The sequence below is a fragment of the Dermochelys coriacea genome, chromosome 1 (genome assembly GCF_009764565.3).
Source record: "Dermochelys coriacea isolate rDerCor1 chromosome 1, rDerCor1.pri.v4, whole genome shotgun sequence".
Lineage (NCBI taxonomy): Eukaryota > Metazoa > Chordata > Testudines > Dermochelyidae > Dermochelys > Dermochelys coriacea.
The window spans coordinates 226,792,916-226,807,017 of record NC_050068.2 but is presented as its reverse complement, the minus strand read 5'-3'; the positions used below and the strand labels follow the sequence as shown (position 1 = coordinate 226,807,017).

Genomic DNA, 14,102 nt, shown 5'->3' with positions numbered 1-14,102 from the left:
TCCCAATACCTCTTTCGGTGTTGTGTGTTTCAAGTATGTTAGCACTCCAATATTTTTATATGTACTCTACGTGAGTTAATGGCAATGTGGGAGGACAGGGAAGAGGAGAAAGAACCTAAATGTGGTGGTGGAGATATCTGGCGATATGAATGAAAATTTTAACTTTGGGATCAAGAAAGACAAACAGAACTGCTATGTCCATATTTATAAGCTGAATCCATAAAACCACTTTCTGAAACATATTCCAGAAAGGTCCAAAATACAGGCTGTGCATCTTTGTACTTCGTTCTTTAGGCTTCTAGTCTCCTAGCAATGTATAGAGGACTAGCATGCATAGAGGGGAGAGTAGACCTGTACAAAGTTGGAATGCTTATACTTTATTGATTGATGCACATTAGGAGCGTGATTTCTTTTCAGCCCTATAGGGGTTTGTCTACACAGCACAGTAAAGCATGCCAGAGGGGTGTGATTTGTACAGTACACTAACATATTGCTCTAATTGCCCCATTTAGATCCTGCTGGCATGCTCTAAAAGGTATGTAGTGTGTGTTAATTCAGTCAGTTCTGTTTGAAAGAGGACTACATCAATGTGAACTAGATAACCTTTTTAGAGTATGCCAGCAGGGTCTACACAGGGGAGTTAGACCACAATATATTAGAGAGCGCTACAAATCATAGTCCTCGAATGTGCTTTGCTTGTGCATTGTGTAGACAGGCCTCAAGTACTAGCAGATTTTAAGTATATGAGAAAAATCCAAGCAAACTGCTCTGCAGAATTATAAACTGAAAAGCCTACAAGTGTGGATTTAACCTTTAACTGCAGAATTGAAAATCTGAACATAAAATATATTTTCTTGAGTGCAATTTTGCTGTATCCCACTGGTGGAAGAGATTTTCACATGAGGCTAAAACCAACTGTGGGAAGTACATTTTCATAAAAGCAAATTCAGCTACTGTTTTGTAGATTTCTTAATCATCAGAATAAGATACACCAAAATAGGACTATTGTGAGCTATTAAAATGCAAATCCTTTGGTGCTGATGTTGCTATTCATAAAGTCTGAAAATGGATTTCTTGCTTGTCCATGTTTCAGGTTTTGTTGGTTACTTAAATTTCTTGGTAGTTTACAATTTGGGAACCATGTATGGACTGAGGAAAATATACCTCTGTGGTTGATATTCTGGGGTCCGGTCGAGACCAATGAGGGCCTGTCATCTTTGCCTTGCAACTTGGGATGCCTCACAGTGTTTTGCTGCCGTAGTTCCCACATGGGTCATTCACAAATAGCTTGCCAGTACGCAGATCACACTCTGAGTGACTGTGTATGAGCCACAACCCTGGTTCAGCAACTCTGACCCCAGCAGCCTGTCAGCAGCACAGTAGCCACACTCTGGGTTCCAGCAGCCTAGGTTACTATTTGCAGAGTGACCCAACACACTCCGAGTCTTGAATTCCCTACCCCGCCCCCCCCCCAAAAAAACCCATGTGCTCTGCCCAGTTCAGATATAGTAGGTCCATCACTCTTCTAAGGATCAGTATAAAACAGTTTGCTACCCTAGTTACCCACTCAGTTTACCCAACATCAGATTAGTTTTGATTAAAGAATAAAACTGGTTTAACTACAAAGAGAGGTTTTAAATGAGTACAAGTATAAAGCATTAAAACAGACTACACTTGGTTCAAGGTGAAATTCTTACATGTTCCCAGCAATCAACTTTGACACCTAGCTAGAGGTGTCAGGTTGTCCTTTGTCTTTGAAAATCTGGTTTACCCGGACTTGCGTGCTGAACACACTTCAGACCTAATTTCAGCTTTGTAACTTTACATATGATGTTGCTACACACACTTCATCATGATGTTATTGACCAGCAAGATATTAGTTTTCAGTGATACTTCACAAGACGTATTTTGTACAAAGATTATTACAATAGTATGTAGGGTGTGATTACAGAAGTGCAGTCAGTCATAGTGGTGTGCATATGCATAATGGGGATTTAGGTGGAAGACTTCCATTTTGGTCAGTTGGAGTTGTGTACTAAAACCATGTAAATTATTTCATTATTGTGTAGAGCTTTACTATAGCCATGCATATGATTAGCACTTGTACATAATTGTTAATGCATATTTACAAAATATATCATGATTGTATTATCATAAAAATCTGTCCTTTGTTAAACTGCAGCATAGAGTCTTCTGTACATAATATTTCTATCTATTGTGCTTTCTTCTTTTGAGGTCCCAGATTTCTTTACCATCACTTCTGGTCATGTGTGGTTTTTAGGTGCAGCTACAGCAAAAAGTGTAAGCATAGATAGCTTTCTTACCATTACTAGTTGCCTATGGGGCTATGGAAAGAACTCCCATTGAATATCATGGCACCAGCAAGCATCATGTTGATTGATGAAGATATCAGACTCTCACAATTATGTCATTCTCTGCTATCCCACGCTAGAAATGTCCCTTGCAGTATTGGCTGTGCGGAGCAATAAGGTTCAAGGGCCCGAAAGTCTACTAATTCCAGCTTGCTGTTGAAAAAGTCCTGTGTAAATGGACATTATCAGAAAAAACTCACATTTTAAATCTTGTCTACCTACGGTATTTTCCACTGAATGCATCCGATGAAGTGAGCTGTAGCTCACGAAAGCTTATGCTCAAATAAATTTGTTAGTCTCTAAGGTGCCACATGTACTCCTTTTCTTTTTTGCGAATACAGACTAACACGGCTGCTACTCTGAAACCTACAGTAGTACTGTTTTCCTCCATTATATGCACAAATAATAAAAATCATTCCATTATAAAATGTGCCCCCCCCCCCCCCCCAAAAATCACATTCCTCAGTAAATAGAGTACGTGCTCATGGGTTGTGAAGCCCATAGACGTCATGGGACCTTGTACTCTTTGGTTGCTCCAGATTTGGTTGAGTTTTTGTATTCCAAACAGACTTTTTATTAAGGCTGGAGCAGTTCCATATGTTTTCCAGGGCACCTATGTATTGAATACACAAGATGCTGTGGATCACCCCTGCAACTTTTATGCAAAGTGGAGCAGGGAGAGTTGGTAGGAGAGGGAGTTGGCTGCCTTTTTCAATAGTCCATCTTGTGGTCTTCAAGATATCCTGTGTTTGTCATATGACTCAGTCTAATTATTTTGGATTTGTAATCAAGGGTTGAATAAAATGTACTCTATTTACAGTAAGTATATAATGCTGCATGTTTAAATATATATGTAGCATGCTGTCAGTGCTGCTAGAAATTTGATATGAAAATAAACATGTTCAACTAGTGTGTTTGCAGAGCCAAGTATCTTGATAGTGAATATGGTGAATTTATTGAGGTCACCACCGTATAGTTGGTACACATAATACTGGATGAGTTACTGGTACAGGTAAGGCTTAGAAAGTCAGTTTGGTAATGTGGACATTAGTACAAAGATAACTGTACCTGTAAGTCGCTGCTTGGCAGCTTCCAAAAGTTAGTTTCTAATATTGGTTTAGGATCTTGTTATACAACAGAGATGTTTTCTTGGTAACCTGAGACTAGTATTTTACTCCATGTATGAAAAAATGTGTCCCTTTGTGTTTCTGAGTTGTTAGAATTTTTTAAGAGAAAAAAGAATTAAGTAGCACAATTCTCTTGATTATTTGTTAGGTTTAGAAGCTTAGCTTCTGAGATGAACGGTATAACAATTTTCATTCTTGGCTTTTTACTGAAGTCTATAAAGACTTGGATTGATGTTTTATTACTTGAACTATGGTAAGATTTTTCTTTTCTATAACTGGAAAAAGACTTGTCCAGCTTTCCTTCAATTGTTGAGTAAATCTGAGTTGCATTGATGCAGATTGGTCTGTACTTAGTGGAAGATGTATTTAGAAAATGAATAATTAGGTGTGTTGACTATTTGTATCAGTTAGCAGGTAACACTAGTAACATGAAAGGAGCCATGTACTAATTAAAATTACAAACATCCAAAAGAATAATATAAACAGGTATAGAGTAAATGTGAAATAACTACATTTTCACTGTAAAATCAATAATGCTTTTTTCTTCTGTTCTTTAGGTTCTTGATTGTTACAGACCATTTGCTGAAATGTCCAGAGCTCGTAAAAGTCATGTATGCCAAACTGAGTAATCAAGAAAGGTAACCCCAAAAACCAATGTGGCTTTTAGTATTTAGCATTCCATATACAGTATCCTGTTCACATGATTGAAAAACTGTGTGGTTTTGTAGCTGGCACATCATCTCTAAATACATGTTTCTATGTCAGTAATGGTTTTAAATTGGTTGGTTAACATTACAGCTTAGCCACAACTGGCAGTGATTTATGTAGGGTTGCAGAATCCAGGTTGGCGCCATTACTCAATAAAGAAATACAAAAATAAAAAAAAAATTAAAGGCAAGGTTTCATGCTTGTGTCTTGATTTCATAAGAGCACCGCACCCTGCTGCATTTGAAATATGCTCAGCTGTTCATACCACAGTTGTGATGACTAGAAATTAAAAGGAAGTCTGATAGAATGGATTTACTGTAGTTGGTGTACTTAAGTCTGTACAGTTGAAAATTATAGACATGTATTTGCTTATGATTACTTAATACTTTTTAAGATCTTCATTGCACATTTGAAAACTTGAGTCTAGAAAAAACAAAACAAGCATGTTGCATCTATAAAGACTGGGGTTTTTTTTGTTTGTTGTTTTTGTTTTTTTTACAAGGGGGAAGTGTAAAATTTACTTAAGGTTAGAATTATTAACTCTTGAGAATCTTGCAATGTAAGCAGGGGAGACGTGGTTTACAGAGGAGAGCTTGAGCTTCTCATGGTCCTGTGCACTTTACATTGCATGTATTTTGCCCTTATTAAAAGTTGACACTATCCTTCTCATTACCATCAGTGGGACAGAAGCCACACGATTGCATGAATTAGGTTGACCACCATCTCCTATCGCTTTTGCAGGTGCAAGATGCTTTAGAGGTGGCCACCTGTCTCCATTGTTTTCCATGGGACCATTGTCAGGCTGCCCTCAGGGAAGATGGCAGCTCCCTGGGCAGTATGACTTAAAATCTGGACAGAGAACTATGAAAAGACAGGGAGATGGGGAGAATGGGATGCCTTGAGATCTATAGCAGAAAGAGAGCAAAAATATAAGGGCAGGTTTAAGACAGAAGACTATAAGAAGGGCAGGAGATTGGGTGGAGCAGGGAGGGTGCCTGGCAGTGGAGGGGCTGACAGAATGGGGAAGAACAGCAGCTTATCTCCTACCTCCTCAAGAACCAGGGAGTCCCTACTCAGACAATCAGTGGGGAGGGAAAAGTGAGTATTTTAAACCTCAAGCTTTTTGGGGGGGAGGGGAGGGGAACGGTGTAACTAGTGCTTTTTTTTTTTATTTTATGGGATTATTTGGTACTGAGTTAGATTGTTAATTTTTAGTTTTAGCAGTGGAAAAGTTTGCTTGATTCGTCAGTTTGTGGAAGGGTGTAGGACTGCCACATTCCATCTGTAGCATGTGACTTGTCATGGTAAGGTGTTATGCTGCTATAGCTGGTCAACCTACCGAATAAATATTTTCAATGCACTTATTACACCTATTATGAATCACAAGAATTCTGCAAATCAGCAAGCAAAGTTAACAAACTAATTTAAAAAAAAGGAAAATTAATCAGTGTGTGCAGATAGTTCATCTGAAAATGGTTATTTAGTTTTAATTCAAGAGATCTATATAATGTACTAGTAAATGTGCTGCAAAGTATTTTGTAAGGTCTTAATATTACTAAGATCTCAGAATTCTGCTATTGAATCTTATGCCTATAATTCCCTTTATATCATATTTCAGAGTGTATTCTCTGTCACACATGACCAAAGAGAGAGAGAGAGAGAGTCCAGTGCACGTAAAAATGTTGTGACTGCCATTAGCTGGACAGAAAAGAGGCATTGTAAACCAGAACATAGGGGCATTATTGTCTCATTCTGAGACAAGTCAGAGAGACTTCACCATAAGGGTGCCACCTTGGGTGCCATTAAAGCTGACTTTATGGATGAAGGCAGAATGGATGCAATATTGAGGTGTCTGGGAGGACAGTTTAAGCTTACAAATACATACAAACTCTCTGTTACCTGTATATTTCACATTAAATATACTTATTTAAAATCTGTTTACAGGAAATTAACTATGTTGATAGCATTTTCTGGTACACAAATTAGTGGTGGCCCTTAAAAACTTGCCTGTTGTCTTAGAGAACTAAAGTTTATGCAATTGGAGAACTGCAGTATTTGCACTAGTCAAGGTATTTTCTGTAATCAGAGCCCAATGCACTTGTGATGCTGAGGCACTTGCCAGAGACTTGCCCTGCTTGCTGTGGAAATGAGCCCCAGAATCTAAAATTTAAATTAAAAAATACATTTCTGCCCTTTATGAAGCTATGAAGAAAAATCATTCAAATGTTAACTGAATGTACTCAATATGGTGATGTGTGCCTAAGTCTGCAGATAGCCTGCAACAGTAGCGCTGAGTGGTCTGAACTGCCCGTCTATCTCGGTGATATTCTAGGTCTGAAAACTAATGATTACACTTAAATGTTTGTGTTAACCATTTCTCTGTTGATGATTGTAAGTTGGATGTTTCTGCAACAATAATATGCTAAAAGATTTTTCTTTAAGAGCCAGTTGAAATCTGTTGGCATTATGTCAAATTCCAGAGACTTCCCCAACTACCCTCAAAAATATTTTGCAGAAATTTTAATAAAAATGTTTCTTTAAAACAAGTTAGTGTAGAATAGGCATAACGCTAATTAGTTTTATAAACATGTTAGAATTTTTTTAAACTAAAGTGTACATATTTACCATATTATCTGTTTTTAAAGGTAAATAATCTCCTTCATATCGAATCTTTTTATTGCCATAGAGATCTTCCAGTTTCCCTTTAATCCTTTTTTATTCTTTTCACTCTGTTTTTTGTTTTTGTTCTTAAATTAAATCAACCAACCAACCTTCAAGTATTTTAATACAACTTTCAATTATTTGCATCTTGCTGTTTTGGTTTTATTTGAAAGGACACAGAAGCACATCACAGTGAATGGTGCAAACCTTAGTAAAATTATCAGCAGTAAAACAGTTACCAAAGTAGCCAAGTTCTACTCTGAAAAGTTAATTAATATAAATTGCATCCCCCTTATTCAACATATATACGGCTTTGCTGTATTCAGAGTCCTATCTGCTTACTGGTAGTAATAAAATAAGAGCTTTTTAATTATTTTGCTCTGATTAGTACTGCAGAGCCAAAATTTCTAAAGGATAGTCAACTGTATTCTATCCCTTTACGTCTTTAGTAAGTTCTGATGAGTTGCACTTGTACCAGCTCCTTTAAGATGTAATTTGATGACATCAGTGTTAGAGAAGTCTAACAGAGGGCCTAACTTGCCTTGCAGAACCTTTATTACTGAAAATGCACAAGAAGGAAAGATCTGAGGTTAAATTCACAGGGCTGGCAGTTAACCTCTTTTTAATTGTCATCTTTTCTCATATATTATCTTCTGGTCTTCAAACAACTCCCCAGCCTCACCAAGCTCATCAGAAGCAAACTCCCCACAAATGAAGACACACCAACTTAAAGCAGCACCAGCCCCTTCCATAATAGATGCAAAACTTGCAGACATATCTCCACTGCTACAATGATTAATATTCCCCACAACACACTTTTCAAGATCTCTGGGTCCTACACGTACCTGTCACAACATGTGGTGTACCTCATCCATGCCACTAAGAACTGTGTGGATGAAACAAGACAGTCCCTACACACTTGAATGAATTCACACAGAAACACCTTATCACCTATGGACCAACACTTTTCACAAAACGATCACTTAGTATCTGACCTCTTAGTCCTTGCCCTCAAAAGAAACCTGCACAAAAGATGAGACTGGGAGCTTAAATTCGTATCTTTATTAGATGCTAAAAATCATGGACTCAGTAAAGACACTAGACTTATGGCCCACTGAGCATTCTTTGTCCTATGACTGCGGAAGTGTTAACTTTCCGTTTCACCTTGAATTATTTCTGGCAATGTGTGTTAACTCCTTATGCTTAATAATCTGTTCCACCTTGTATTTAGCTGTGATGCTTTGAATACTTTCCCCAGACGTGAAGAACAGCTCCGTGCAAGCTTGAAAGCTGCTTTTACCAGCAGAAGTTGATCCAATAAAAGACATTACCTCACCCGCATTGGCTCAGCTTCACTCAATATTTTCTATATCAAATATGCTCCATTTACTTTCATAGAACTCAACAATGCTGTTTTTTCAGTATGTCTTTCAGAGTAGAATTGACATCATCCATTGAAAAAATGACCAGATTTTAGACAGAGGAGGTTACTGAGTTTGGTGCCCTCAAGCATGTGCATGTTTGGGGAGTCAAATCATTCATAGATTTCTTTGTGGACAGGGGGAACTGTTGCGGTCTGACCACCTGCATAGCACATACTATAGAATGTTCACCCAGAATTGAACCTAGTAATAGCTGTGATTCAGATTTAACACTGGTGGTTGCTCTCACTTTTAATGCTATCGTTTGTTTACAAACTCTAGAAGGCCGCACTGTGTTACATTGATTGTTGCTAACTCTTTATGGTAGCAGTTGCATGATGTCGGAAATGTGTGGCTGAGCCAGGATGATTTAGTTGGGGATTGGTCCTGCTTTGAGCAGGGGGTTGGACTAGATGACCTCCTGAGGTCCCTTCCAACCCTGATATTCTATGATTCTATGTCCTTGCTAGTAAGGTGAAATCAGGAGGAACTGGGTAAAATTTGTATTGGAAAAGGTTCAAATTAAAAAGGTTCAAATGGCATACAAACAGAGAAGTTAGATAAAAACCATAAAATAGTCTTTCTGGAAGGATACAATGATAACGTGCAGTAATCACAATAAGCAAGAGTCAAAGCATGCTGCTCCATGAGACATAGAGGCATAGTCACTCCACCCTGTTTTGGGTTGACCTTTTCCAGAATGACACTGATTGCACACTTCCACACACAACCCCCTGGCCTTCAAGCAAGATCAGGAACCATTCTCCGTGCCCCACCCTATTCTTAAACGCATAGTTTGAGTCCTTAAACACAGTCCTCAGTATATCACAACTGAGAAGTGAGCCACAAGAATGATTCCAGATCTGGAAAACCTGCCTTATAGTGAGAGATTGAAGAAGCTCAGTCTATTTAGCTTATCTAAGAGAAGTTCAGAAGTGTCACTTGATTACTTTCCTAAGTACGAGAAGACTTCTAATAGTAGACATTGCCTTAGTTTACCAAACAAAGACATAATGAACTCCAGTGGTAGGAAGTTGAAGCTAGACAAATTCAAACTGGAAATAAGGTGTATGTTTTGATTGGTGAAGGTAATTAACCACTGGAACAATTTAACAAGATATGTGGTGGATTATCCATCACTCAAAATCTTTGTAAATTGAGAGGTTGTTTTTCTAAAAAAATATGTTCAAGTTCAACCAAAATTTATGGACTTGAAGCAAAAATTACTGGGTGAAATTCTATAGTGTGGGTTATGCAGGTGGTCGGATAGTAATAGTTCCCTGTGTCCATAAAATCTGTGAATGACTTCACTCCTTAGACATGCATATGCTTGCAGGGCATTAACCCAATTAAACTCAGTCTAAAATCTGGTCATTTTTTTCAATGGGTGATAGAAAACAGCTTTTAGCATGGTTGCCCTGAAAATGGGAATCGACCAATTATTCACATAGTTGGGGATGTTGAGCAACTGGCTTCTGGTAGTTTGTGGATGGGGAAGTGTGGTGGGAATGCGTTCCCCTACCTTATCCTTAAATGGCGCACCTATCTTGTGATGAGGCCTCATCAGATTAATAGTGAAATTTATGAAGTTATCCTTATCTGACAACCTCCTATCTTGTGACCATTCCAGCTTATCCCACATATATTGAGTACAGTTCCCTACCACATTCATTAAAAGGATTTTCACAGTCCCTTGAACTCAGGAAGAGCTGCCTGCCTTTTACCTTGGTCAGTTGTTTTTTCGGGGTTAATAGAGTTGTGACCATTCCTTTCCATAGGAAAAAAAGTCTCTCTCCCCCTCATTGTGACAACTCACTTGGCAAATTAAACTGTATGGAGTAGTTCAAATGCAAATTTAATTTTGATTTTAAATGTCAGTCCTCACATCTGAATTGCAAATATTTTAATCAAAGGAAACTCTGAGCTTGCCCTTGAATGTGCTCAATAAAGAAAACTCTTTAGCAAGATTCTACTGTCATTCTTTCATGTTGAATCCACAGTCTTCTCAGCAGAGGTTTAATCAGGAGTGCTGCACTGAGGTGCCATATTATGAAGACTTCTTTATTCCTTTTTGTGTGTAAAGTTTGCATTGTGAATTGATATATCAGAAATAAAACTAAACTATAATTATCAGAGTAAATGACCAAAGTACATTTTGCAATAAACTGCCTTCTTATTGTTCACTTACTTGCTAGTTCAGATAATTCCATAATTTTCAATGGGAGTTTTAATGATTAATGTGAAATGGAGAATTTCTACAATTTATCTAGTGGCAATAATATTATAGCTATATAGACAAAGGTATATTTTTTTCCCCTTGATTTGAGTCCACTCCTCCCTCCCAACACACACATTTATTTGTAGTTTTCTATCAGGAAGGAGGGAATTAGTAGAAGATTATATACACAAAATAAAGTGTAAATGAAGGCACACTTAAAGGGATGCTGTCAAGTAGTTTAGGTTGTGTGTTTTTGTATTTTGTTAAAAAACTTTAAAGGAAGATTTTACCATTTTTCTCTCCACCCTCTCTACTCATTGTGTAGCATGTGCAACAACAGTAGCATTGTCAGGCACAAAAGTAGAAAATGAACAGGCTATTTTAAAAGTCAGTTTGACTAGACCTTTCTGGTTAGGCTGTCTCAGTTGAACTGTGTGTAAAAATTAATCAAAACATGTGGTGAAAGTTAATTGCTATCTAAAGCTCTTTTGCATTTTGAAAACCAGACATCATGATAGTACTACAGGTGAATTTTTTAAATAGATAGTTTTTAACTATGTTCATTTAATCTATTGTTAGCCTTAGTTGGCTTTGTAAATTTAGTTAACAAGTTTACCTACTCATTTATTCATTTTAATTTCAGGATTACTTTGTTAGAACTGATAATGGCCAAAATAAGTGAGAGAAATTCAATGACCAGTGATGAAATGGCAGTGCTCTTGAAAGATGTGGAATTTCTTGCAAGCGTTTTCCAGGAGAAATGTCGCGATGTGCTCAAATTAACTTCTGCTGCAAATACAGAAGATGAGGTAAGACTTCAGGAACACTGTGTTAGAATCTGAAGTTGCTGCCATGTGTTGGTTCATGTTCATAAAATCACAGTTCTCTTGCCTATATACTCAAACTTCCTTTGGATGGTAAAGCAGCTGAAGAGATCACAGTAATCTCTTGAAGCTTTTTGGTTTTCTTAAAAGTCTCAATTTGCTGCTGCACAGTGAGCGTTGCCTCTACCAAGAAATGGGATAGAATTCCTCAGAAGACCTTTCACTCACACATGATATTGAATAAGAATTCAGTGCTCGCAGAGAATAGCTCCTTACTTGACATCAGGAGAGTGCTAGTGGAAAAGTTATTTTTGGTCATTTTTAGTTTGAGTTCGATGTCTTAACTTATTCTAGTTTTTACCAAAGGCTGTTCCTATTTTTTAAATTTTTTAATTGTGAATTTTATTTTAGTCAAATAGTCTTACTTCTATAGGGACCTTGGAAGCCAATTTGCTGAACAAAAATAGAATTTCTGACTAGTTTTTAATTGGCTTGAAACAAAAATAGATGGAGCTGTAACCTTATCCTGCCTTTTGACAAAAATGGCTCAACTAGGTAACAAATTACATATATTTAAGATATGTAAATTATCAGATGCAACCATTTAAAAACATCTTATAAGTAGTGAATTTTTAAAATGCAGTTGGCTAATTATAAAGATTATCTGTTTCATATTGTGATTTAGAGTTTAGCTTTTGTGTGTCTTTTTATTTTCTTGTGCTGAGTAGGGAGGAGTGTCCAAGAGGGTCTCTTCCTCCTTGTCATGCCCCATGGGGTATGCTAAGGAGGCCTTTGCCATCTTGAGGTAGAGATCTCTGCTAATCTAGTTTTTCCGCATTCGTTTGTGGGGCATTTCATCTTTCCATCCCATTGTATACAAGTAGGAAGGCACAGCTCTAACCCCGTCTCCAGAAGTACAGACAGCAATTACCCCCATGGCTGTAATACCCCGAGACAATCATAGGTAATTAATATAAAATGCACCTATCACAGGGAGAACCAGTACCTCCTCTGTCTTACACTTTCTCACTCTATGTTGCTCATGGAATGTCAATTGGTATTGCCCTCAGATCTGGGTGTCTCTGACCTTCAGGTAGGTTTTAATGCTTTTTTAATACAAACACCTGAAAAACCCTTTACCCTGTGAAGATTGGAAAAAATGTATTTACCAAGCCTACATTTAGCAAAATACTTTGTAACTACTGATGCTTTCTTGAGTTCTCAGGTATATGACATCCCATGGTACAATTATCATCATTAACTCGCTGACTTCAGTTACTTCTACTCACAGAAAAGGAAGAATCATGTTTAAAAAGACTAAAAACCTAAACTTAGAAATTACATTTTTTTTTTTACAAGTCATAACCAGCTTCTTTCCAGCAGGAGGAGCACCGTACTACCTCAGAAATGTTGGTTTCCAATATAATAGTGTAGTTGGAAGAGAGAAGTACCTTGTAATTAAAACAATGCTACTACAACCTAATTTACTTTTTAAAAAAATCTTTAAGAACAAGCTTCTGTGATAAATCTAGTTTGAAATGCAAATGAAAAAAATCATGCCTTTGTATGTTACTATTAAACTGTATTGTAGCTGTCTGAAACTTGTGTTAGAATATTTACAAGTGTACAAGAACTCAAGATATACTAAGCGTATTGTGTTATACGTGGGAAACCTGCTTTTATAAGGCTCTCAGAAATCCCTCATTGAGAAAGTGGTGGTTGAGTGGATAATGAAATTGAGAATGGGAGAGAGGTAGCCTACAGTATGTCCATGGACAATAGTCTTTCTAGTCTATCCAAGGAGAATTTTTTAAGTTAGGCTAAAAAGGCCTTTTAGATAAGTGAAAGAACTTGACTACTACCAGAAAAGATGGCAACTTGAAACTAAATTAAAGGGAAGCATACTGAGAGATTTCCATCAACTTTTTATCCTATTCAGTAACTTTCCAAGTAATCTGTGTTTTCAATTATTAAAAATATATGCTTGATTTTTACAGTAAAAAGATCCTGTTCAACTTTAAGGTAAAGTAGACCAGCATTCTCAAAGCTGTCATAGTAGGTTGCCCTATCTAGCACTAAAGTTAAGTCCCTCTTGGATGTAAACACAGAAGTCATTATCAGTATTTTTTTTATCCCATTATTATTGATCATTTATTGCCCTGGAACCTGAGTTGCGAATAAAAAGAGGATTGGCAAGAATAGCTGAAAAATAGTCTCTCCACAGGAGGGAAAAATCCTGATAAATCCATAAATATTGTGCCTTGTTTACGAAGAATAACCAATAGAAATTCAGTAGTATCAGTATTTTTGTTAATTTTCAAAATATTTGAATTTTTGCCTAAGATTTGTATTATTTTACAAGTAATGGGATTGTGCCTGCAAAGAATCGAATATAGAATTTTTCTTTAGATATTGTGTTCTGAAGACAACATATGTTCTATCCCAAGCCAATCAGAGGTTGATATTATGCAGTTGCTTCATAGCTAACATTACAATTATTTTGTTCATAAGCCTGTTTTTTAGCATTCCCACACTTCCATCAGCTTCTGTCCACCAGACCTGAAAAATACCAGTTTCCCTCAAATTTGCGTGCCTTATTTTGTTCCTGGCTAGAGAGGATTTTTTTCTGTGTTGGGAAGTTTATTCAAATTCAGAAAAGAAGTTTTTTTTGTTTTTTTTTAAACCAATCTTTCCTGTTTCAGTTTTTTAAAATATTCCCAATTCATTTTGGCTAGTCAGATCTCCAAAATGAGCTGGACTACAAACTCCAT

The 14,102-nt window shown here is 37.0% G+C and overlaps 1 protein-coding gene across 5 annotated transcripts in view; it reads left to right on the top strand.

Annotated features, from left to right (window-relative positions):
- The window catches only part of ATXN10 (ataxin 10), a 176,173-nt gene that overhangs the window by 80,639 nt on the left and 81,432 nt on the right, over positions 1-14,102 (top strand). For all 5 annotated transcript variants that reach the window (XR_006281710.1, XM_038406008.2, XM_038405980.2 and 2 more), the window contains exons 6-7: positions 4,057-4,137; positions 11,151-11,316. Coding sequence is in view for 4 of the 5 variants with exons in the window: in XM_038406008.2 (XP_038261936.1) it covers positions 4,057-4,137; positions 11,151-11,316 (247 nt within the window). In the remaining variant the exon portion in view is untranslated. The remainder of the gene's footprint in view (positions 1-4,056; positions 4,138-11,150; positions 11,317-14,102) is intronic.